The 24,752-nt window shown below is 36.6% G+C and overlaps 1 protein-coding gene across 5 annotated transcripts in view; it reads right to left on the bottom strand.

Moving 5' to 3' along the window:
• Nucleotides 1–5,481: 5,481 nt before the first annotated feature.
• Nucleotides 5,482–24,752, bottom strand: part of slc39a13 (solute carrier family 39 member 13) — a 32,483-nt gene continuing 13,212 nt past the window's right edge. For 4 of the 5 annotated variants that reach the window (XM_007246903.4, XM_007246904.4, XM_022667064.2 and 1 more), the window contains exons 5-10: nt 19,871–19,999; nt 17,880–17,969; nt 12,700–12,750; nt 11,235–11,367; nt 10,227–10,326; nt 5,482–8,850 (exon numbers count right to left, since the gene is read on the bottom strand). In XM_007246903.4, the coding sequence (XP_007246965.3) occupies nt 8,775–8,850; nt 10,227–10,326; nt 11,235–11,367; nt 12,700–12,750; nt 17,880–17,969; nt 19,871–19,999 (579 nt within the window). In that variant the 3' untranslated portion in view covers nt 5,482–8,774. The remainder of the gene's footprint in view (nt 8,851–10,226; nt 10,327–11,234; nt 11,368–12,699; nt 12,751–17,879; nt 17,970–19,870; nt 20,000–24,752) is intronic. The other variant, XM_049471234.1, reaches the window with a different exon arrangement.

Here is a 24,752-nt window from a genome sequence, read left to right as displayed (position 1 = left end):
ATGCTCTGAGAGAAAGAGAGAGATGCTCTGAGAGAGAGAGAGAGAAACACTGAGAGAGAGAGAGAGAGTAAGAGAGCGAGAGAGAGATATTGAGAGAGAGAGAGATGCTGAGAAAGTGAGAGAGCAAGGGAGGGAGAGATGCTGGGAGGGGAGCTAAGAGAGCCCTGACAGGTTTATAATAAGCTAGTATTGGGTTGACACTAAAATCCAATCAGCATTAATAAGCTTGGTGTCTTGGACAGTAAATGATCCTTTATTGGCCTTTATAATGTCCAGTTTTGAAGTTTTGACCATGAACAAGGTTGATTCAAAACAACAACAACAAAGTAAACACTTGTCCTGCTTTAAATAGAACACATAAAGCAAAACAGCATAGAGTAGAATGGGTTGAAAATCGAACAGTGTAAAAGGGGCAGAGTTTGACACAACACCTGTTAAGGGGACTCATTGAACTGACACCATTCTTCAAACCAATCAGTGTGAAGTATAGGGAGACACAGTCCACATAGGTGGTTTTCTTTTGTCCGCAGTGTGAACCAGTTCAAATTAAGCTTATACAATGTTTCAAACACATCAGTCTTGGTCTAGGCTGGTCTGGACATTCAGGTGTAAAAGCACCATGGATGTAGCTAGCCCTCAATGGTCCCTAAATTACGTCTTAGCACCCCTAAAAGTGAAAGTTATTAGTTGTGTTATTTTTTTTCTCTAATAAGCTGAAACAAATGTTCAAACTATAGAAAGTAAATCATTAAACAGAATCATAAGAACAAAAATACAGCAGTCTCCCCTTGTCTTGGAAATGGTATGACCCACTAAATAAACAAATAAAACTCTATATGTTGTCACTGTTTGCCATTTTTAATTTAGTACTAACTAATGTGTAGGGCTGCAACAATTAGTCGATATGAATCAACAATGTTGACTATTTAAATTTGTCAACTACATATTTCATTGTCGACTAATTGTTAATTTGTAACAGTACCGCATTACACAAAGTGCTTGGGACAGTCTCCAAAAATGCCCAAACACAAAAGGTATATCAGTACTTTCCACATTTAAACAACATGCAGAGATTTAAATGCCTTTTACATCTCATAGTCTGTTAATGAGCTGTTTTTATTGTTTTTGGAGATGACAGCATAAATAATCATTGACTAATTGAAAAAATAATCAAATTAGTCGACTACCAAGTCAAAGCAGTGATTTCCCAGACAATCTTACAGCACTTCATGCTTCCCTCTGCTGACAACTTCTATGGAGATGCGGATTTTATTTTCCAGCAGGACTTGGCACACTGCCCACACTACTAAAAGTACCAATTGGTCTTATAGAATACCCTAATTTTCTGACACACTGATTTTTTTTTTTATATAATCATTAGTTGCAGCCCTACTAATGCCAAAACACGGAACAGCAGGACAGAATTGAATGCAATTAAAAAGCAATGAAATAAAAGAGTAGATCAGATTTAAATAAGATTTAATCCAAAAATACGACCAGCTTGCCATTGTTGAAGAGACTGGAACCGGTATAAAGTGGAAAAGCGACACGTTGAGCAGCTCAAGGGAATCGCTCGATTCACCGCCCACAGACGACGCTGCTGAGGGCCCACTTACCTACTGCATGCTTAGTCCTTATAATGTTCCCAAAAGCAATAAATAAAACAGCCTCTATCAAATTCATGTAGTGCCAGAGAGCAATCGCATTGTTGATGTAGAATGAAAAATTTATTCCCTCTGCAATCTCATATTTATCAGCCACTGCCTCCGCGCTGACAGGGAACAGGGACTCTGATAAGAAGCGTAATTTGTGAAATGCTTGGGAAAATGTAGAACATCACAAATCTCAGATCAGATTTCTCTTTTGCTCTGGCTTTGTTCTGTTGTCAGATCTCTATATTTTGATCCACACATTTCACATTTGCTTTGCCCCTAATGATCCGTCCTCTATCTTGTCTTGTTGTATCTTGTCATGACTCTAAGACCCTTCTTCCATCACTCTGCTGACTTCCTGACAACTCACTGCTCTCCAATGGCTCTGCAGCCTAAATCCAAGCAATACGTATTCTTAGTGTTTATTCCACAGTAATTGTATATTGTAGTACAAGTATAGCAAAAGATGCATCTCAAAAAAATTGAATATCATTGAAAGTTTCATTTTAGTAATTCAGCTCAAAATGTGAAACTTATATGGATGTATTACACACAGAGTGATCTATTTTAAGCCTTTATTTATTTTATTTTTGATGAGTGTGGCTTACAGCCAACGAAAATTTGAATATTTTATAAGACCAACTGGTATTTTTGGCAGTGTGCCAAGTCCTGCTGGAAAATAAAATCTGCATCTCCATAAACATTATTATCAGCAGAGGGAAGCATGAAGTGCTGTAAGATTTTGTGAAAAAAAAAATGCACTGACTTTAGACTTGATAATAAAACACAGTGGATCAACACCAGCAGATGACAGACATGTCTCTCCAAACCATCACTGATTGGTGGAAACTTCACACTAGACCTCAAGCAGCTTGGACTGTGTGTCTCTCCACTCTTCCTCCAGAATCTGCTCCCTTGATTTACAAATGAAATGTAAAATTTACTGATGATCAGTGATGGTTTGGAGAGACATGTCATCTGCTGGTGTTGATCCACTGTGTTTTATTATCAAGTCTAAAGTCAGTGCAGTTTTGTTTTCACAGAAAATCTTACAGCACTTCATGCTTCCCTCTGCTACTGACAACTTTTACGGAGGTGCGGCTTTCATTTTCCAGCAGGACTTGGCACACTGCCCACACTGCCAAAAGTACCAATTGGTCCTATATAATATTTCAAGTTTTCTGAGCCACTGATTTTTGAGTGGTTTTCATTGTCTGTAAGCCATTGAAGCCATTGTTCACAAGTAACTTTTCAATGATACTTTAAATTTACGTGTTAGCTACATTAGCCTCTTGGCTTCAGTGCAGAAGTACAACAGTAGTAAAGTTGGGACACTAATCACCTGATTGACTGGACTAAATTGTGTTAATTCGATTCTGTGCGGAACGATCGCTTTAAAATGTGCTGGTTCCCCGGAGGCCCTGCAGGATCCTCGATGTGGGAGATAATGATCTGGAAAGGGATCGATGGTTTTAGCACTGGTGAGCGCAGTTATCTCTGCAGCTGCTGCTGCTGAACGACTGAGGTTATTCCTGAGATTTTTTTTTTTTTTTTTTTTTTTTTTAAGAGCGAGAGCTATCTCTGAATCTTACACACAGTGCTCCCTGTACTCCAACACTTCCCTGAAGCCCGTTTGGGAGCCATTCTTCTGGCAGCAGTCCTGTTCTGAACAGTGTGTCCAAATTGGACAAGTGTGAACACACAATCAATACCACCCCCCTGCTTCCCATATGACTGTTCAGACCCAGTCTGTGCGGGAGGGAGAGTGCTGGCCATAAGCCCCTCATAGTATACATCACTGTATACTAATTTAACACTCCATTTTATTACTCCACTATACAACTGCTGCTCTGCTCTGCTCCTCACCAGCTGTCAAAGAAAAACAAAAGTGTAATATGAATGTATGCTAATTAGCCTGATCGTTTTCTGGGGTGCTCTGTTTATGTAAGAGAATATTAAAGCACACTAGTGCATCTCAAAAAAATTACAATATCATTATAATTGAAAAGTTACTTTATTTCAGTAATTCAGTAACCATCATTGACCATCAGTAAATTTAATTTTATAATTTTATTTGGAAATTAAGGGACCAGAGTCTGAAAGAAGAGTGGAGAGTTTCCACAATCAGTGATGGTTTAGAGAGCCATGACATCTGCTGGTGTTGATCCACTGGCCCACTCAAAACTATTGTGCAAAAAAAAAAAAGGTTGATATGTGGCTGCTATGGTATTTCATGTGGTTGCTACTGGATTGCTAGGTTTCTCCCAGTTAGTTGTGTAGCTACACCGGTCTAATGGAATAATGGCCACGAGTCATACTGATGTCTTTTGAAGATTTATTTCTCCTTTTCTATCTCTTTCTTCATCAGACACTGTGAAAACTACGATAAAACAAAGCATTCGTTCAGCATAACACGAGATTAATTACAAAAAGGCATATTAAACACATTAATAAACAATATTAAACAGATTTTATATATATATATATATATATATATATATATATATATATATATATATATATATATATATATACACATACATTAGGGGTGTGACGAGACACTAATATCAAGAGACGAGGCGAGACACAATACTGGGTTCACGAGAACGAGACGAGATTTAAAAAAAAAAAACATTTTAAATTAAACTTCAAAAATGAAAAATGAGTTTCATTGTGAAAACTAGAGTTTTATTTGACAAAATCATATAACGCAAACTTAACAGACTGGTTTCTCTCTCACATTGATTTTATAAGAAATAGAAATAAGAATAAGAATAAAACATAAAAATAAAACTTTTCTAGGTCTTATATAGTGCAAACAATAAGCGCAAACCACAACCAGTCATATTAAGACTATGGTTTTTGTTTTTTTTTCTCCTAAATCTCTTGTAATTTAACTATTCATAACCATAACCAGTCATATTAAGACTTTGCTTGAAGTGCAAACAGAGACAGAACATGTTTTTAAATACAGTACAGAGCTAAGGGATTAGTACAGCTGTCTATGAAACAGTCACGTGTAGGATTTACTTACAGTATTTATATATGGTTTGTGTCTTGTTGGTCACTCTGTTACTGTTTATTGTTTCCACTGGAGCCAAAATGCAGCCAGACATACAACTTAAAAGTAGCAGAAGCTTCTTCTATACAAATACTCAAATTTTCCTCTTCTGCTGAGAGCTGCTCTCACTGATATCGCTACTGTGTTGCCAGATCAGTCTTAAAAAGTACACAATAAACTGTTTTTTTTCCCCACGAGACATCGTCACACCCCTAATATATATATAATTTACCGAGTTAGCTATGGTGGTTGTTCTCTCTCTGCTGCCAAGTTAGTTCTGACCCACAATTCCTCAGTTTCCCGCCTAACTAACTTGTGTTACATGACTCATTACCCTCCACAGTAAAGCAACACTTTTCTTTTTTTTAACCAAATATTATTTTAGAGACGTAAATTAATAAACACATTTTTAGACACTTTTCGTGTTGATTTTTAGCCCTTTTAACAACCATATTAAATTCAACAACAATAAATTTATAATGATTAATGAGCATAAACATTCTAATTAACATGTCACTCTGACAGTTACAAGTTGTTATGCTGTGACTAGTACATTGCTATATGGGTGCTACAGAATAAGTTCATCAGAGTTTCCAGCCTCAGAAACCAGTCCAGATAAGAGCTCCCCTAAATTAATTTTGGCTTGTTTAACACTTAATTTTCCAACATGATACAATAAAAGTTGAATGAGAATGTGTGTCCAAACTTTTGAAATCATACTGTAGATTATTTAATAATAATAATAATAATCACAGAAACAAACAAACAAACGATTATTTTCATTATTTATTTGGCAAAGTATATTATCAAATAAAAATACAAACATTTCAACTTTTTCTTTAATAACATTGGGAGTGTCCTAAAATTTCAAAAAGTAAACGTTCCTTTTTCATACATGACTCAAACATGACCTTTCCATACATAATAAATATCTCTCTTTTAAAAATATATATATATGTACACATTTAAGCAAATTGCTTTGACCTGCTGACCGACATCTTCAAAACATTCATTTATTTCAGTAACAATGCTTCGTTATCTGGTGCGCAGACTCCTCCCATTGGTTATTACTTTTGCGAGATGGTACGATACGGTGCCTGGCTTTAGCTGAAGGCCATGTCTTTGGGTGGAGAGGGGTGTGGGTGATTGTCAGTCTCTATATGAAGCAGTTTTCAGTGGGAGCCTTGCCCTGTCTGTGTGTTAGATAAGACATAGTGAAGTAAAAAAGGCCACAACAGGAAGAATAAAGCTGGTAATGCACAAGCAAAAATGAAGCTAAAGCTAAATGCACTCACTCGTCTGTATAGAGCTAAGAGCAGTGGTGTAGTGGATAACCATTAGAGCACAACATTACCAAAAAAAAAAAAAAAAAAATCATGACATGTCACTGTAATATAACAAGCAGCAGGATTGGTTTAAAATGATGCAGGACTGAAGGTAGTGGAATAACACTAGAATAGAAAATCAATAGAGCACCTGTTAAGAACATGAAATGGGGCTTCATGCTCCGGATAATGAGCCTATAGGTAGAGTTTGCCTCTGGTGAAATGTGTATGTGCGTTTGTGTGCTTGACCGTAGGTCTTTCTATGAATACCTGACTTTATGGATGCACTGAAATTTTATTATTTTTAAACAAAAACATTTTGATAAAATATGATAAGCAAATATTGAACGAAAATGTAGTTTTTCCACAGATTTACATTAAAATTTGCCACTTGTTTCAGTTAATTAGCCTAGATGCATTTTTTTGGTTCTGCCTTTTAAAAAGAAAAAGCAAATACAAAACTAAAATAAAAAAAATATATATATATTATTCATATTTAATGTAGATAACATCCTAAAATTGTTGGCTGAACACCAAACACCAAAAAAAAAAAAAAAAAAATCATGTTTTTTTATGCAAATAATTTCTCGGCCAAATAATCTGTGTTGCCAAATATTCAGTGCATCCTGACTTGATTTCATTAAAAATCAGAGAGAGAGAAATATAGAGAGAATTAAAGAGGTCAGATGACGATATGAAGCCAAACAGTCTGGACCACTCTGATCCTGCCTTCTATAGTACCATTACAAGCAGTGAACTACCAGAAGATCCAGGCTACAATCCGTGCACTTCTAACTCTGTACATGTTCTGCCCATAATTTGTTTTCTTTTTGTAGGAACTGTAGCTACAGGAAATGTGTAGTAGTTTCTCCAACCACATGATTCAAGGATGCATTTCTGGGCAAGTTATCACAATGCAATGGTCTATCTAAGGCAGGGGTCACCAACCATGCTCCTGAAGAGCTACTGTCCTTCAGATTACTCCTCCATCCTCCTAATCAAAGGCTTTATTCAGATTGCCAATACAAATTGAAAAAATATATATTTTGGCATATCTAGATTGAATTCAGATTTGATAGTCTGGACAGCCAGAAACCACATAAAATGTATTTTCCAATCTGATCCAAATCACATTTAGTGGTTGTTTGAAATGTAATTTTAAATGTGTACCGATTTGCATCTCAGTTTGGATTCTTTGGCCATCACTTACATTGCAACGAATAATGACCATGCTTCCACTCAAATGCTTTATTCAGACTGTTAATACAAATTTTAAAAATATATATTTGTTAGCATATCTAGATTGAATCCAGGTTGATTTTTGATAGTCTGGACAGCCAGAAACCATATAAAATCCATTTTTTGCCAATCTGATCCGAACCACATTTGGTGGGGGTTTGAAATGTGATTATAAATTAGATTTGTACAGATGCGTCTCAATCTAAATGCTTGGGCCATTTAAAAATTTAATTATTTCAAAGTGTTTTCTGCATCACTTACAATGCAACAAATAATTACCTAATCAACTCAATCAAAAGTATTTGAAATGTGGGGATTTGAGGCGATGTTCACACAGAAAATACATCAATTCAAATCTGCTGAGATGACTGTCCACACTGTTATTTGCAAAAGTGATCAGATCGGATTTGCCTTTCTGGTCATCACAATTGTATCTACATGGATAAGCCTTTGGTGCTCTTCTTGGTTTTGAGCGTACAGAGCATCCAGTCTGAAACAAATCTGCCAATTTTTTTTTGTTATTTGAACCACCTCGAAAAATGTGGTTTGCGGTTTCTGACTATATGACTATCAAAATCTGGGCTGGAAGTCTGAACATAGCTCAAGAACAGCAGCTAAAGTTAGCTACTGACTCAGACCTCAGTACCACAGCAACCCATGTCTGGACACTCAAATCCAAGTACTGATCACTCTGAATCGAGAAACAAATCCAAATCTAATTACATTCAATTAATCAAGCTCACCTGGAGGAAGCAAGTAGATTTTGGTGATCATTAGTTCAGGTGGGATTTACTGATTAATTGATTAGTGGGTGGAAAGTCTGTAGGACAGGGTTGGAAACCCCAGATCTATAGGTCTCATAAACTCCTAAAAGGGTCTTCCTAAACTCCTAATCCCATACATTAGTTTTCAGCTAAATACTTGGTTGATTTATGTACACAGCCTCCACATAACCGTTAGCATGTTTATGCAGATGCTTCTTCATTGTCCATCAGTGTGCAGATTCTAATAAAGACTCTAAAAGGTCAATTTCTCACTTTTAAAAAGAAGAATGCTGATTATTAACATGCTTTCTATAGAAAAAAGCCACAAACTAGTGAATAAAGTGGATGCACTGTCTGTCTAGCTCAGAATACAAAAGTCTATTAACACAGTCATTTTGCACCATTTGAACTGGCACTACTTGCTGCTACCTACAATGTTGTTTCAAAGTGCGTATTTATAGGTCCAAAACAAGAACAGGGAAGGAAATATGTACATAAGACACACATACACACATTCTCTCACACACAAAAATACTTATATATATATACACACATACAAACAAACCAACCTGATTGTCCCTTTGGGTTCAGTCTTAAATTCAGTCTCTCAGTTTTTAAAGCTTAAACAATGGAGTGAGTGCACTGCCTATCAGTCCTCCTGGCTTAGTAGATCCTAATAGATGGTGATCTTCCTTTCAGAAAGTCCAAAAAGGTAAGAGCAGCACTCTTCTGTTCAGTCTGCTACCATAGAGAGCAGGGCCATGACTCCAACTCCACAGAAGAGTAACAGGATCTGCAGCAAAGAATGCCTAAGAGGAGATCAAAAGAAAATATATGTTATACATATAAATACAATAAGACGTAATTCTAGGATATATTGGCTTCAAGATGAGGTATATAATATATGAGGTATATACATTTCAGTGTTGTGTTGGCACACTAAGGACACAACATTTTCCTTTTATACTGGAAATACAGTGGTTGGACAATGAAGAGTTGAGGTGCACATTGAATTCTGCCGTGATTTGATCAGCCGTGGTTTTATGTTTTTTGCATACAATACGGGTTAGCACCCGAACATCCCCTTCAGACAGCTTCCTCTTACAGCATACACAGTTAATCCTGTTGGATATGGTTGGTCCTTCTTGGTGGTATGCTGACATTACCCTGGATACCGTGGCTCTTGATACATCACAAAGAACCTTTGAACTCTGGTATGTCACCCATAATGTTGTGTGCATTGCAATATTTTGAGTAAAACTGTGCTCTTACCCTGCTAACTGAACCTTCACACTCTGCTCTTACTGGTGCAATGTGCAATTAATGAAGATTTAGCCATTAAACCTCCCACACTAAAATAACAGGTGTTTCAATTTCATTGTCCAACCCCTGTATATACATTATTTTTCACACTATAAGGAACTTATTTAGGAATTTTATCAGTCAGGTATTAAGCAGCAGTAAAGTCACTCCGCTGAAGTACAGCGTTATAAATGAGTTTCAGTTTAGTTCTCCAGCATCAAGACTGGAGCAGTATTAGCATTAGCCGCTATACGCGCTAAGCACTAGCTCTTTCAGAGGTGAGTATTATTGGACTGTAGCCCGCTGCTAACCCTGACTAGCACTGCTGGAGCAGCATTAGCATTAGCCACCGATTGCACTAAGGGATAGCTCTTTTGCTGTTTAGAGGACTGTATCGGAATGTAGCCTGCATGTTTACTGTTAAAAACAAGCTACGTGGGACAAACTGCTAACTAATATCGCTCTGAATTACTGGAACACTCAGGGTTGATTTCGCCGATTGATGCATTAACGGGCAAACCAAGCCAGAGTCTCCACATGTGTAGTAGCTCTTGTATCAGCACCATTAGTAGTGTTAAGGTTGCTCAGAAAACCAGCTAAAGCAGTCAGAAATATGTGTGACATGGACAGAAAATGCCTGTAAAAAAATTCTGGAACCTACTGGACCACATTGTTTTTAAAATGTATTTATTTGAACTATATTCGGTTTTGCAGAGATGATCACAGAAGCACACTGATGCCATTTATTAGGACATTTTGTTTTCTCCTCACTCAGGAACACAATGGAAGCAATATGGAGAACTCAAATCACAAAGCAAACTAAAAAACTCAAAGCTTGAACTGCTTTAATTTACATTAAAAAGAATTTAGAAAAATCTGATACCTTGGATTTTTCTCCTCCAACAAGTCAGGCACCACATTAACCAAGGCGATGTACAGAAAGCCTCCAGAGCTGAAGGGAAGGATCCAGGCTGTTGCATTCTCTTCAAGAAGGAAGATCAAAAAGGAGACATGTCAAATGTCAGAAACGTGTTCTCTCTGCCGAAAACACCTAAACTGGAGACATCCCATAGAATCTATGCTCATTCTAAAATAAACACCAAGATGTTCATACAAATGGGCCTCATTCTTCAAAAATCATCAATCTGAGGCTTTTCGTTGGGATTTTTCCAACAATGAATTTAAGACAAATCTTAGAACGATATTGGAGAATGAAGTTACTGAGCAATTGGGAAATTCTCACTTCTTACTTTTACATCCTGTAAAAGGTTTTCTTACAGACATCGCATTTAAGAAGCCAAACTTACGAACCTTCAGATCAATAATACTTTGAGATTCTTTGGTGAAGACATTTTTTATAATTTTTTTTATTTCTATTTTTTCCCCATTTTCTCTCCAATTTACATGGCCAATTACCCAACCCACACCTTAGGACTCCCCCTATCACTAGTGATGCTCCAACACACCAGGAGGGAGACGACTAACACATGCCTCCTCCGATACATGTGAAGTCAGCCACCGCTTCTTTTCGAGCTGCTGCTGATGCATCATTGCCAAGCAGCATCACAGCGTGCTCGGAGGAAAGCACAGCGGCTCGGTTCTGATACATTAGCTCACAGATGCCCTGTGCTGCAGACATCACCCTAGGAGTGATGTAGGGAGAGAGCGCCATCTACCCACCATATGGGGAGCAGGGCCAATTTTTCTCCCTCTGAGCGCCGGCAGCTTGATGGCAAAGCTGCATGACTGGGGTTAAGTCACTTTTACATCCATCAAAGGAACTTCTACTACTTTTATATATAACAAAATAGCCATTCTTCTTAAACGCAAATTTGTAAACAAGCAATACAAGATTCATCATTTCAGTATGTATGATGAGTGTGGTCATCACCTGCCCCTTGCTGTGACTGAGCTGAAAGGGCAAAGCATGCCCCCAGAACTCCACCGAGAGCTGTTGACAGCTGCATGCGGGCTGCGCTCCAGCGATCGAATCCAGCGCGCAGCAGAATGGCAAAATCTCCCACCTTTACAAAACACACAATCATGCACACACTCATTATTCAGCTCCTAATGCTCTGACTGGAAGCTGCTTTTCATCTGCTTAGCAATGTCTGCGAGGAACATCAAAGCACACACTGCATTTATAATCCTACAAAGTCAAGGCCTGGCAGCCTCTTCCACACATCCAAGTAAGCAACACTGCTGCTGGAGTAACTGCCTATAAAAATTAATATTGATGATCTGTAATAAAGTGGTGCACTGCCCTGAAGAGTAACTCATACTGTTTTAATGCTATTAACCTTTCATTACTAGACACAATACAAGCTCTGACCGCTGAGCCACTTCTGCCTCATCTAAGCATAAACAGCTCTGGAAAAAAATATGAGAGACCACTCGAATAAGTGGGCATCATAAACTCATCAACAATTAAAAACCTCTGAAATATAATCAAGAGGAAGATGGATGATCACAAGCCTTCAAACCAAACTGAACTGCTTGAATTTTCGCACCAGAAGTGGCATAAAGTTATCCAAAAGCAGTGTGTAAGACTGTGTGTGTAAAAATAACTATTTTTTATTTGGAATTGGGAAGAAATGTTGTCTGTAGTTTATAGAATAAAACAACAATGCTCATTTTACTCAAACATAAATCTATAAATAGCAAACTCAAAGAAACTGATTCAGAAACTGAAGTGGTCTCTTATTTCTTTCCAGAGCTGTATATTACAGTGTTTCCTCTATTTTTATTTAGTGTATTATTAGCACTAGTGTTGGCAGGCCCACATTTCACCCCAAATCACTGTCAGTGTCCAAGCACTGCTGTTAAAAGTGCCCAAAAGACAGTAGAAAAATGACAGATGATTCAAGTTCATTTTTACACTCTACTCAAACTAAACATTTAGCCTTACTTGTAATGATTGCTATCAGTTTACTACCACTTAACAAACTTTTCTTACTGAAAGGTATGAGCTGCACAGGGCTCAGATGGTAACGATACACCAGATAACTTAATCTTAACATTTGTTCGCTCAAAAAAGGACCAGTTGCATTATTTTTTAGGTAAATTTCCCCTGACGTGTTGACTTGAGTAGCACTGCTGAGGTAAATTTAAGACTAACCAGTGACTTCTGAGGTAGCTAAAAGCACTTTTAAAAAGGCAGTTTTGTAATGGCCTTTCTTTAAAAAGCAAAACACAAATAAGTTAAGGCCATGTAACATATTTAAAAGGGATAAAAACGCAAAAAACAAGCGTTTTCTGTCAATTTTTATAATTTCAGTGAATCTCTACTAGACACACGTCAAATACATTTAGAGACGAGGAGCAAGACAGAAAGTCAGAGAGACACAAAGACTCACCTCATGGGGGATCTCGTGCAGCAGGATTGCAAAGGTTGTCAGAAAGCCCACCTGTCACAGCAAGAAGACAAGAAGCCCTCATGAGCTCTCAGATACACACACAGCCTTCACACTGACATGAGCAGAAACAGGGTTTAACAAGTCTTTCTGGTTAGGAGGAGTATTAAAAAAAAAAAAAAAAAACATATCAGAATATCAGGATATTATGCTTTGCGCAATCACAGCATTGATCTTTAATAGTTTAAAGTTCATTTTTCTGATTACATAATAAATCATGTGTCTTTTACACAGAATTTATGCATTTGATGCGTTTTTATTATTATGACAGATTTATTAATAATTGGAGATTAATTGAAAAAAAAGCATAATTTTTTAATTACATTAATCAGTGTGAAACCCATTACACACGGTATACACATTTGAGTAATAAAGCACATTAAAGTAACCCAAGCTGTTAAATTAACCCGAGGCTGTAAGGAACTTGTACCAACTTTACCTCAGTCATTTTATTTCATAAAGTCCCTAAATTGCATCTACTGAACATTCAGAAAGCAAAACAGGAGAGTGTGTAAATCAGTGTTTGTTAATCTGACCTCATTTATAGAATGTAGGAGTGCTGGGGTAGTTCTGGAGATAAAACTAGCTCCATTAAAAGTGGATTCTTAGCTTCTACAGCTCTGTGCCAAACATTTAACCATTGAAATTGTTATTTGTACTACATCCGGGAAAAAAAAAAAAAAAAAAAAAAAGAAACTTGTCAGATTCAATTTCAAACTTGGTATCAATATTCAGAAATGAATCTGGGCTCATTGTGGGGGTTAAAATATCCCTCAATCTACTTACATAATGTAATTATTTTTATTCATTTTGATTACAGAACAGTTTTCCATTTTGCCTCAGTTCATTTTAAATGAGTTTTGGCTTAGAGAAAGCATAGTAAGGCCTATTAACATTGGGCCACCTGAGGGCCTGAAGATCACCAGTATAAAACTTTCCTGCAGATTATCTGTATATTTTGGTGATATTATGTACTGTAGATGCAGGAATACATAAAATTGTCAATTTAGTGTTAAATAACTTTTCTTCAATCGTTCTACAATTTTTAATCATTTTTTTGCAGACTGGTGAACCTCAGCCCATCTTTGCTTCTGAGAGACTCTGGCAACAACTGATCCAAAATGCTCTTTTTATAATCAGTTATAAATGACTGAATATATTTAATGCAATATCAAAATGTCTTCCTTTCATTATCTGATGTGTATTTTACATTGTAAGAATAAATAATTTATGACCTTTTATAATCTAATATTATATTAGATTTGAGCCATATTTTTGTGTATATCTCAATAAATGAAACGGGAGAAGCAGAAATTAATATAAAATCTAATATCACTTTTTACATTCATAACTACATTATTACAAGCACAATTTCACTCATGTGGCCATTTAACATACTTATACTTGTAATAGCAGAAGTTAGAACTGAGGTTGATTTTAATAGGGTATTTATATTGACTGTACTCTGTCCAATAGTGAATATGTCAATAGTAAATGCATATAAAAAAATGCATGGATTAATTTGTAGATAGTTATGAGACACACAAGCCAAATTCATTAGATCATTCATTAGTCAATAGATCAGATGTGCCAAAACTGTTGTTTAAGACTTTAAATACTGATAATATTTCTATAACTGAAAAGTAATATGAAGGTACGACAGTGTCAGGACATAATAAACAGATCGTCCGTTCCTGTGTGTAAATGTGTGTATGTCTCCGATCGTGCTGCACCCAGCTTATTTCCTCTCATGTTCTCCCACAGCAGACATGCTGAGAGCCTTATGCTTCTCCACCTGGACCTCTCCTACTTCAGTACAGCACAAATGCTGCCATCCTATTAATACTACACAGTATAATAATATGCAAAACACAGCACCCGTTTACAGTAATCTCCTTCCCTCTAATCTCCTATAAGCAGAGAAAGACAATTCCTCCACTACCAAAACATTCAATATTCAGAAACACAATAAAAATGTGCTGCATCCAGCAATAGTGGGAACATGGCCAGCACTGCATACACCACCAGTGGGTACAGAACACACTTAGCACCCCGTACTGTTAACACACGGGCAATTCCAGAATCACATCGCAAGACACAAAACACGTGAGCAACCAGCATGAAAGCTACAGAGCATTTTCTGCATTTATTACCAGTTCAGGTTTTTATACAGTGCTGAATGATGTGGTCTAAATGCATTTATCATAACATTATAGATTTTAGAATTTCTAGCTAATACTGGCTAGATTGAGTAAGTCCTGCTGTTTGATATAATACATCTTTTATATTTCTGTACATTACTCTAGTCTTAAAGGAAGGAACGAAGGAAGGAATCAATGACTAAATTAATAAAGGAATTATTGAAGGAAAGATGGAAGGAATAAAGGAATTAATTAAGAAATGACGCAATGAATGAAAGACTGAAGGAAGGAATGAATGAAGGAGAGAATTGATGAACGAAGGAAGATGAAGGAATGAAGAAAGGTAGGAAGGAATGAATTATTGAATGAAGGAATGAAAAGAGGAAGGAATCAAGGAATTCATGAAGAAAAGAAAGAACGAAGGAACTAAAGGAAGGAACGAAGGGAGGGATAAAGGAAGGGATAATTGAATGAAGGAAGAAAAGAATGAAGGATTGAAAAGAGGAAGGAATTAAGGAATTAATGAAGAAAATAAAGAACAAAGGAATTAAAGGAAGGAACGAAGGGAGGGATATAGGAAGTAACAAAGAAAGGAATTAATGACTAAATTAATAAAGTAATTATTGAAGGAAAGATGGAAGGAATAAAGGAATTAATTAAGAAATGACTGAATGAATGAAGGAAGAAAAGAATGAAGGAATGAAAAGAGGAAGGAATCAAGGAATTAATGATGAAAAGAAAGAACGAATGAAAGATGGAAAAAATAAAGGAATGAATTAAGAAATGACGCAATTAATGAAAGACTGAAGGAAGGAATGAATGAGAGAATTGATGATCGAAGGAAGAAAAAAATGAAGGAATGAATTCTTGAATTAAAAAAGAAAAGAATGAAGGAATGAAGGGAGGGATAAAGGAAGTAATGAAGAAAGGAAGGAAAGAAAGAATGAAGGAATTAAAGGAAGGAATGAAGGAAAGGATGAAGGATGGGATAAAGGAATAAATGAAAAAAAGGAATGAATGAATGAATAGATGAATGAATGAATGAAGTGTGTCCCCTGCTACCTAAAAAGATCACTCAATAGGTCATAAGTTAATTTTAATATCTAGTTAATGACTATTAGTTCTGTGTCCTGGCAATTAAACAACAGGGACTAAATAACTAATTATAGAACTACATAATGCTCCTTTACGCTCAGTAGAGCTGATAAGATGAACAATAAGTGTACCATACTTCACCAGAAATTACCATATACACAGTTTTCTAGGTGCTGCAAGACAGGTAATATGAGCTGCAAATCAAACCCTCCATACCCAGCAGAAGAATACATTCCCCCAGTCTAATAGAAACATCAGTAAAGGAAGGCCAAACCTGCACATGCACACACACACAACCCTGGCGGATCAGAAAATCTGACAGTGTGTATGCAGACCCAGCAGCCACTCTGCATTATTCACTATAAAGCATCCCAACACTCAGTGCAGAACACCAGCAGCTGAATTATGCAGCACAACCTTGCAGACATTGAGAGGACTGGTATGTGGTTTAGTGATATGACTGGGTAAACTATGGGGAAACTAGGGCTGTGTATTAACAAAAATGTAACAATAATATTGTCCGCTGCATTACCTTGTATATTCGTATTTAATCCCTCAAGTGGCAGGCCTTTTTTGTCAATTTCAACCTGATATTACATGACTATTTAAGGATTACATACAAAGCATATATACAAAATAATACTGAAAATCCTAACTCTAATTGTAACAGAAAATATAAAACAAAAATTGAAATAAAGTTGCATTTGTCAAAAACATAATGTATAATAATAATATTTTTTAAAAAACTCCAAACCTTTTGTACAGTTTTTATACCCATTTTTAAACATACAGAATTTGTGTTGATTCCTGTTAATGATCTGAAATTCTCCAAGGCCCAGGGCATTTAGAGTTTTGCTGCTGCTGTAGTCTTTCATACTGTTTAGTGAGTTGATGCACAACAACTGTAACTTCTGTTCTAATGCAAGACAAACCAAAACCACATAAAGCCAAGGAAAGAGCAGTGGTCCTTCACAGCATGTTCCCAATGAAATATTTATATATGATATGAAACTGTTCTTCATACTAAATCCTGGGACAATATATCATCTATTGAGAGAAAAAAACAAAAACTATCGTGGCAGAATATTGTGTAAACTGTGAGCAAGGTGATTTATTGCAATTAGGTAAGAAATGTTTTAGTATAAAACACACAATCATTTATAAAATCGGCATAAATGAGAATTGCCTTTTTTATACAACCATAACAGTGGGATCTAACAACGGAGTAAAACATTGCTATCTAGCAAAATCTGACACCAGTCATTACATGTAAACCAGAGACTGTAAAAAAAGATGGACGCTGTGTCTCCGTTCCCATTCATTCAATGAAAATGAAGCCAAAATCTTCCGCCATGTTGGCGATCCTGACACCCGATTCTGCGCAGTAGAGACTAGAGGAGGGAGAAAGACTGTGGAGAGCAGCCTACTCATTTGAATAACCCCACCCCTGAGGGCTGCCTCGAGGTCACAGACTGCAGAGCGGGGCGGAGCGGAGCTGACGGTCTGTTATTGGTCCCGCCCATAAGCAGCCCTTTTACAATAACCACACCTTTTTTGAATAGAGCTGAATAACGTTTTAAAAAATGAATTCTGTGGGGATATAAAAAAAAACACTTCAATATAACAAGATAGCAATATTTTCTTATAGGATAAAAAAAATGTTACAAACAAAATAGCAATTTTAAGAAACAATAAATCAACAGCGCAACCCGATGCAGCTGGACTGTGAACTTAACCCCCCGCTGTCAGCCTCTGTACGGTTAATGGAGCGACATGGGTGGGGGGCTTTTTAATTAGAAGAGAAGACCTCATTTGTTCTAGCAGCTCACAGTATGTACTAATGAGTCCTAATGTGTCACAGTGTGACTAATCTCTGCTCTCTCCTACCTTCCTGCTGACTAGGAAGCTCCCTGCCACCGCCAGGCCGTGGGTGAAGTTATCGATGCAGTTGGCCAGTAGATTCAGGTAGCCACTTGTCTGGAGGGAAACAGGCATATTTTACACATTAATTATCCAGTCCTTCATCTCAATCATCATCATCACTGCTATAAAATCAGTAATTCACTGCTTATTAAATTAGTAATTAAGATTTCTGTTTTAGCTCTGTATCAAACTAATTAACATGTAAAATATAATTTTAGTGATGAGCAACACAAAGCTTATTCCAGTACAGATAAAAATGAGATAAGACTAAGGAATATGATTCAGATCCAATTAATTATCTGATTAGTCTGTGACAATAATTAATTAGCCCTTAAGTTATAAAAATACTGCAGTAATTATCATTATCAGTTATATAACATATGTACATAACTTAATGGACTTTAATTGTTGCTGGTGTAAATATCGACCATTGTGTTTATTTAGCAAGGAGAATCCCCTATTGTAAAATCAGCTGGTATTATTTTGGTTTTATTTTATTTTTTTATTTATTTAGGAAATGTAAATTATTATATCCCAGATAACAGAGAAAACTATTAAAATGTTTTAAAAGGTTCCAGGAGGGTTAGCTCATAAAGTTACAGAAATAATGTTTCAGGAACACTTTAACAACAGCTTTATTAGAAAATTCTCACATACCATTTTGAGCCAGACGAATACTAACATTACGAAAATGTTAAAAGCATTAACATTACATTCCCTAAACTAAAAATAAAACACTGACATTGCAGCAACATTACCAGAACATTTAAAAATGTCCTAGGAACATCAAGAAAACTTGACAGATTGAATGGTCTAAGAATGTTAACTGTAATGTTCAGAAAACCTTCTAATAATCAAAAATTGTAAGCAGGAATTACAGGTGCATTATCTGAATATATTTAACAATTAAAAGTTCATTGCTCTGTAAAAAGTTTAATGAGATTCTATGTTTTTTTCTCTCTCATTTTTTTTTTTTAAATACACATTTTCATACCACTGGCTGCTTATTCATGCGTTCCTGTCACTTAAAAGAACACTGAATCCTCCATCTATAATTACTCGTAGCAGCTTTTGTATATTTGTATAATCTATACTCATATATTGTCGCAAAAAAAACCAAAATAAAACATGTAACTCCAAAAAAGCACCTTCACAGGAAAGAGAAAAACTTACAATGGAAGTCTATGTAAAGAGAGTTTATTTAATTAATTCCGGACTATTTCTATTAGTCTATTCAATACATTTTGACACAGTGTAAGGGACAGTTTCTGTGTGTTTAAATTATGTAGTAAACTGAAAACTGACCAAAAAAAAAAAAAAAAAAAGAGAGATACTGTTTTTTTATTGGACAGCGACAATAACTACTTATAGGTCCTCTGTTAGACTACAGCCTTCAGCTTTTCTTTAATATGTGGATAAAATAATGATCTTTCAGAACTGTGTCTCACATTTATATTATTATATTTTATCCAGATGATTTACATATTATATACCTTTTATTTTACATTTTATATTTATACACTTTTTTATACATTTTTATTATTTTGTATTTTATTGTATTGCTGTTGGTTTTGTTTTGGAAATGCCAAATAATTTGGTTGTACTCCATCTATGTTAATAGTTCTCCAATAACAATCATGTATTCTTTATTGCAATTATTTCTGGGACAAGATATTATTGAGATCCAGTTATTGTTACTGGTCTACTTGATAAAAGGACATATGTTTAAAGTTAAAACATCTTAAATATGTTAATAAGTACAGCCCAAAACTTGAATTGTAAATTGAATTGAAAAACCCAGTAAAACAAAAACGCCTTTCAATAATTGAAGCACTGCTTTTCTCCCCACTAAAGGTCATGTGAAAATCCCAATGTTCCCTCCAAAAACTTTTGCCTGATTAAATATTTGGCAGTCGTACTGTATTAGTCACCATTAACCGCATGTTCCATCTCACCTTGATCTTCTCCGTCCCAGGGAGAGCGCTGATCTCAGCTTTTGGCTTGGAATCGGAATTGTTGTTAGAGAAGATGCCATTCGTTTGAGTAGACGTTAAATAGTCGTTTCGGAGATCTGCAGACGAGGACTGTGGAGGAAAAAAGAAGAAATAACATAAATATTGACAGGTAAAGAAGAAATGAGCAACTGCTATGACATTTATACAGAAAAAAACGAGGTGAAATGAGAAAGAAAGAAAGAAAGAATGAAAGAGAGATTGCCAGCCATCATAAGGCAGGAAGACAAGTGCTTCCCTCCTGCATTAAAAATCAAACACACTGCTGAAATCTAGGGCAGGATAAAGGAAACACGTGCCACGTCAGACACGTCCAACGTATCCTCTGATTCTTTGATGAATTTAATGTTATTCTTTTATTCTGGGCCAGAGGGCGGACCCTATCCTTAATATATTCATCCTCCCTAGGCTTTAACAACTCAATCAAGACCAGACCTCATGCTTAAGAATGCAAGAATTATCCTTTTTCAATTAGACCCATCAAACTCCAGCCTGAACATCTAACGGCTTTCGGTTTCAGTCATTCAGGGGTCAACTAGAGGTCAGTGACAAACACAACAACAGTTTCTTGCTCTTTCTATTGACACACCACAACCACATTAGTATTCACATTGCAGAGAACCTCACCTGGTCCCTCAGCACCAACTAAATAGACAAGAAAACCCAGCAGAGCCTCTACTTCCTGCAGAAACTGAGGAACACCCACCTTCCACCTCCCATCCTCACCATGACCTACAACAGCACTGTAGAGATCATCTTAAACAGCTGAATTACCGTCTGCTTTGAAAACTGCAACATCTTACAGATCACAAGACCCTACCACAGACAGTGAACTAAGCAGACATCGGAGAAGATCATCTGCTACACTTATCCCCTCACACAGACTTCTCTCACTGATTCCATCTGGCAGAAGATACCAGAGCATCTAGCCTCCACTACTAAGGCTCTGCAACAGTTTCTTCCCTTAGACCATTAGACTCCTCAACACAGAGGCTGCACAATGCTGTTGGAATAATGTCTGTTTGGGTCAATAATTGGCCGACACTTTAAAATCCACGGACTTAAGATTATCTGTATCTAGTTTAATAAGTTTTAATATACCTGATGTATTATTCAATCTTTTATATTATTTGAAACCAGTTTTTTCTCAGGAGGTATTGAAAAATAAATAATTAAGAGACCCTGATTTTGCTATTTATAGGTATATGTTTGAGTAAAATGAACATTGTTGTTTTATTCTATAAACTACGGACAGCATTCCTCCCAAATTCCAAATAAAAATATTGTCATTTTGAGCATTTATTTGCAGAAAATGAGAAATGGCTGAAAGAACAAGAAAAGATGCAGAGCTTTCAGACATATGCAAAAAAGAAGTTCATATTCATAAAGTTCAGAAATCAATATTTGGTGGAATAACCCTGGTTTTTAATCACAGTTTTCTTGCATCTTGGAATCATGTTCTCCTCCACCAGTCTTACACACTGCTTTTGGAAAACGTTATGCCTTTACTCCTAGTGCAAAAAGTCAAGCAGTTCAGCTTGGTTTGATGGCTTGTGATCATCCATCTTCCTCTTGATTATATTCCTTATTTTCAATTTGGTAAAATCAAGGGAAATCATTAAGTGGTCTCTTATTTTTTTCCAGAACTGCATATATGTATATCGCATTGATAATTATGGAAGCAACAGGACACAGCACTGACTTGTGGGACATGTTGCCTTGCCATGAGCATGTTGGTCAGTGTTCAGACTCGCTCAAAAGATACCACCTTAACTTTCAAAAAGCATGGGCATTCCCAAACTGTCCGCTGAGGAAACATGAACAAATGTCAAGGTTTTGACTCTATATTGGCTTGATCTGGCAACCCGCACAAACTTCTGGAAAGAAGCTTTCCTCCAGTGTTTTGAATTTTGACTGCAATTAACATTTTACATTATAGCTGTTATAGTACATATTGTGTTTAACATTAACTGTATTTATGCTACATTAGTGTTTTATTAACTTTTACTGAGAATGATCTTGTAAACCTGTTCAAACATACTAAAGAACTGGATTCTGATTGGTTAACACGAGGGTGTGAATGTTTTGAGTCTGGAATTAAAGCATGACCGAGGTTTGCTGTGCTTGTCTGACCTCGCCAACTTCTCTCTGAGAATCTGAGCCGCTGTGGAATTCTCTGGCTGTCTGAAGGAGCAGAATTAGATGCTTCCTCCTTCTGCGGCTCTGCTCCCTCAGCTGTGTCTGCTGAACTGCACCGCCAACTACAGTTCACTGGCCTTTCTGTCTGCTGGTGAAGGGCTGGTTGCAGCTGCTTCCTGTTAGACTCTATTTATAGCCTCCATCACACCCAGCCCAGGATGTCAATCTACCTCCCAGGTCTCAAAACGGGCACATATGGCTTCTGTGCTCCAGAAACTGGCTTTAGAAAAAACAAAAGATCCAGAACAGAAAAAATAGGCAATAATTAGATCTAGACTGATGGATCAGTTGTCATTAATACAGACCAATAAGGATATTCCAAAATTTGCATCAGTCCTTGCAAATACTGCACTGATCTATAGGTGACTTTATATGACAGAGGATGAGGACATACTAGAAAAACACAAATGTCTTTCTACAAAGAGAACCAAAGACAATTAGGGTGTTTTCACACCAGACAGAGATCCCCTCTTTGAGTCAGCCTCAATTTGGCCTTTTGGTTCACACCGTTGTATGCAGCACCTTTCACATTTGCTGCTGTGGTTTGGATCAAATGAAAAGAGTCTGTATTTCCAGACCAAACAAGATACACAGTAAAATATCTTAAAAATTAAAGTTACAAGCAACAAAAATAAATGTCTAATTTTCAAGATATTAAAATCGCAAATGTTTTAATCGTTCAGTCAGTACAACACTGAATATTTAACAGCAAAAATGTTTTTCATCGTTGTATAATTTAATAATGCAATTCCAGTAAACTGAAGTTACAGATCACTACTGTCCTTGCAAAAGAAAAAAAAAATTAAAATAGAGGTATAAAACCCCCTACCTGTGACCAAATATTTTTACTTATTATATTTACACCCCCAAATCTGAAACACATCCTGACAAAAAGTGAAAACCTTATGAAGCTAAATACAACTGCTATCTTGAAAGACATAAATAAGAAAAAGTGAGGCTAAATAGGCCAAAAGAAGTCAGCTAATCAGTAATAAGAAACCTCTAAAGCACTGTATTTTTCGCACTATAAGGTGTAACAGATTATAAGGCACACTATCAATAAACATCTTTTTTCATACATAAATTACACCGGATTAAGGCGCATTATGCAACACTATTAAGGAACAGGGGTGTCAGCATGTTTTCCTTCTAATTCAGCAGGTCTTGCGGGGGCTGGAGAACTAAACTTAAACTCCTGTATAACTCTTTACTTGAGCAGAGTGGTTTTACTGCTCCTTAATACTTGACTGGTAAAATTCATACCTAAGGATTATAAGGTGCACTGACTAGTGTTGTGAAAATTCAAGAATTTTAACGTTCGCTTTATAATGCAAAAAAAATATGATAACACAAAGTCACCCAAAGGAAGCATCAAGGAAGCATCAACAAGTGTGAAGACACCTCTGCAGTAGGCTAGGCTAATGATATTCTCCTATTATCCTTTAGCTGGAAGACAGACAGTGGGGGCCTGCCTCCAGTATGGGGGGGGGGGGGGGGGGGGGGGGACATGCAATGTGACTTAAATATATTTACAATTGTTTGGTATACTTACCTAGTTTAAACAATTCATACAAGTCAGATCTAATGACCAAGACAACCAATAATAGGCTCTTTTTATCAAAGCAGTAAATCAGAATGAATCACAAATGAGGGATGTTGCCCAAATTCTTCTATACTACAGCAGGTGGTATGGCAATTACAATTCAGCTGTATAATACTTGGACCAACGCAAACTGGAAAAAGGCATCTCTGTGCAACAAAACAGCAGGAAAAGGTGCATGGAGAAAACAGCAGGAGAAGAAGCACAGGGAAAGTCAGAGTGAAACAGTGTAGGAGTGCAAAACTGAGAGGTTGTCTGGTTGTTGAGAAATGATATGTCCAGTCTGGACCTGCAGCCCAAACATAGAAGCTCTCCACTAAAAACATGCCCGGCATACTCGACACACAGCCAGATACAAACAAGCTGCTGGAGCACAACAAGAGCTATCTGCAGCTAAAAGCCCAGCGCTTTCAGCTCCCATTTACTACACTACAGGAGATACGGAGCAAGGTGAGTATTGACCCAGGTCTTATGCAACATCCTGAAAGCAAGACACCTTAAAAGCAGTTCTCTGTGGCCTTTTACAACAAGGAAGGGTTTGCTGCGGTTGTGGATGCTACAAATAACCCCTCAGTCCTGAACATCAACGACACACGCTTACACGAGCCCCACAGAAACACCTGGAGTGTTATTCAATCCACCTTGCTCTCACTCTGCATTGAAGATTAACACAGCTGACAAATCAGTGTTACACACATACACACACACTTTTTCACAAGGCTGTAGTGTTTTCAGTTGATGCTTTGAGACAGTGCTGATCTGAAGGTGGTCCAAAATGTGGTAGAAAATTTTATATTTCACAGGTTTTAATTAATCTTTTCACCACTGAATAAATTAAACAGCCTAAAATGTTATTTGTCTCGCTTTTCCCAAAAAAAAAAAAAAAGAAATTATAAAAATATAATTTACACATTTTCACATATTTATTAACCCCCAATAAACACAATAAACAAAGCTTTAAAGAAGCATCGCTAGTAGCACTACTAATGAATACACTTCAACAGTGCTACTTTAGTCACGCACTTA

The sequence above is a fragment of the Astyanax mexicanus genome, chromosome 23, assembly GCF_023375975.1.
Source record: "Astyanax mexicanus isolate ESR-SI-001 chromosome 23, AstMex3_surface, whole genome shotgun sequence".
In the NCBI taxonomy this organism is placed as follows: Eukaryota; Metazoa; Chordata; class Actinopteri; order Characiformes; family Acestrorhamphidae; genus Astyanax; species Astyanax mexicanus.
This window is presented reverse-complemented; position numbering and strand designations above follow the sequence as displayed.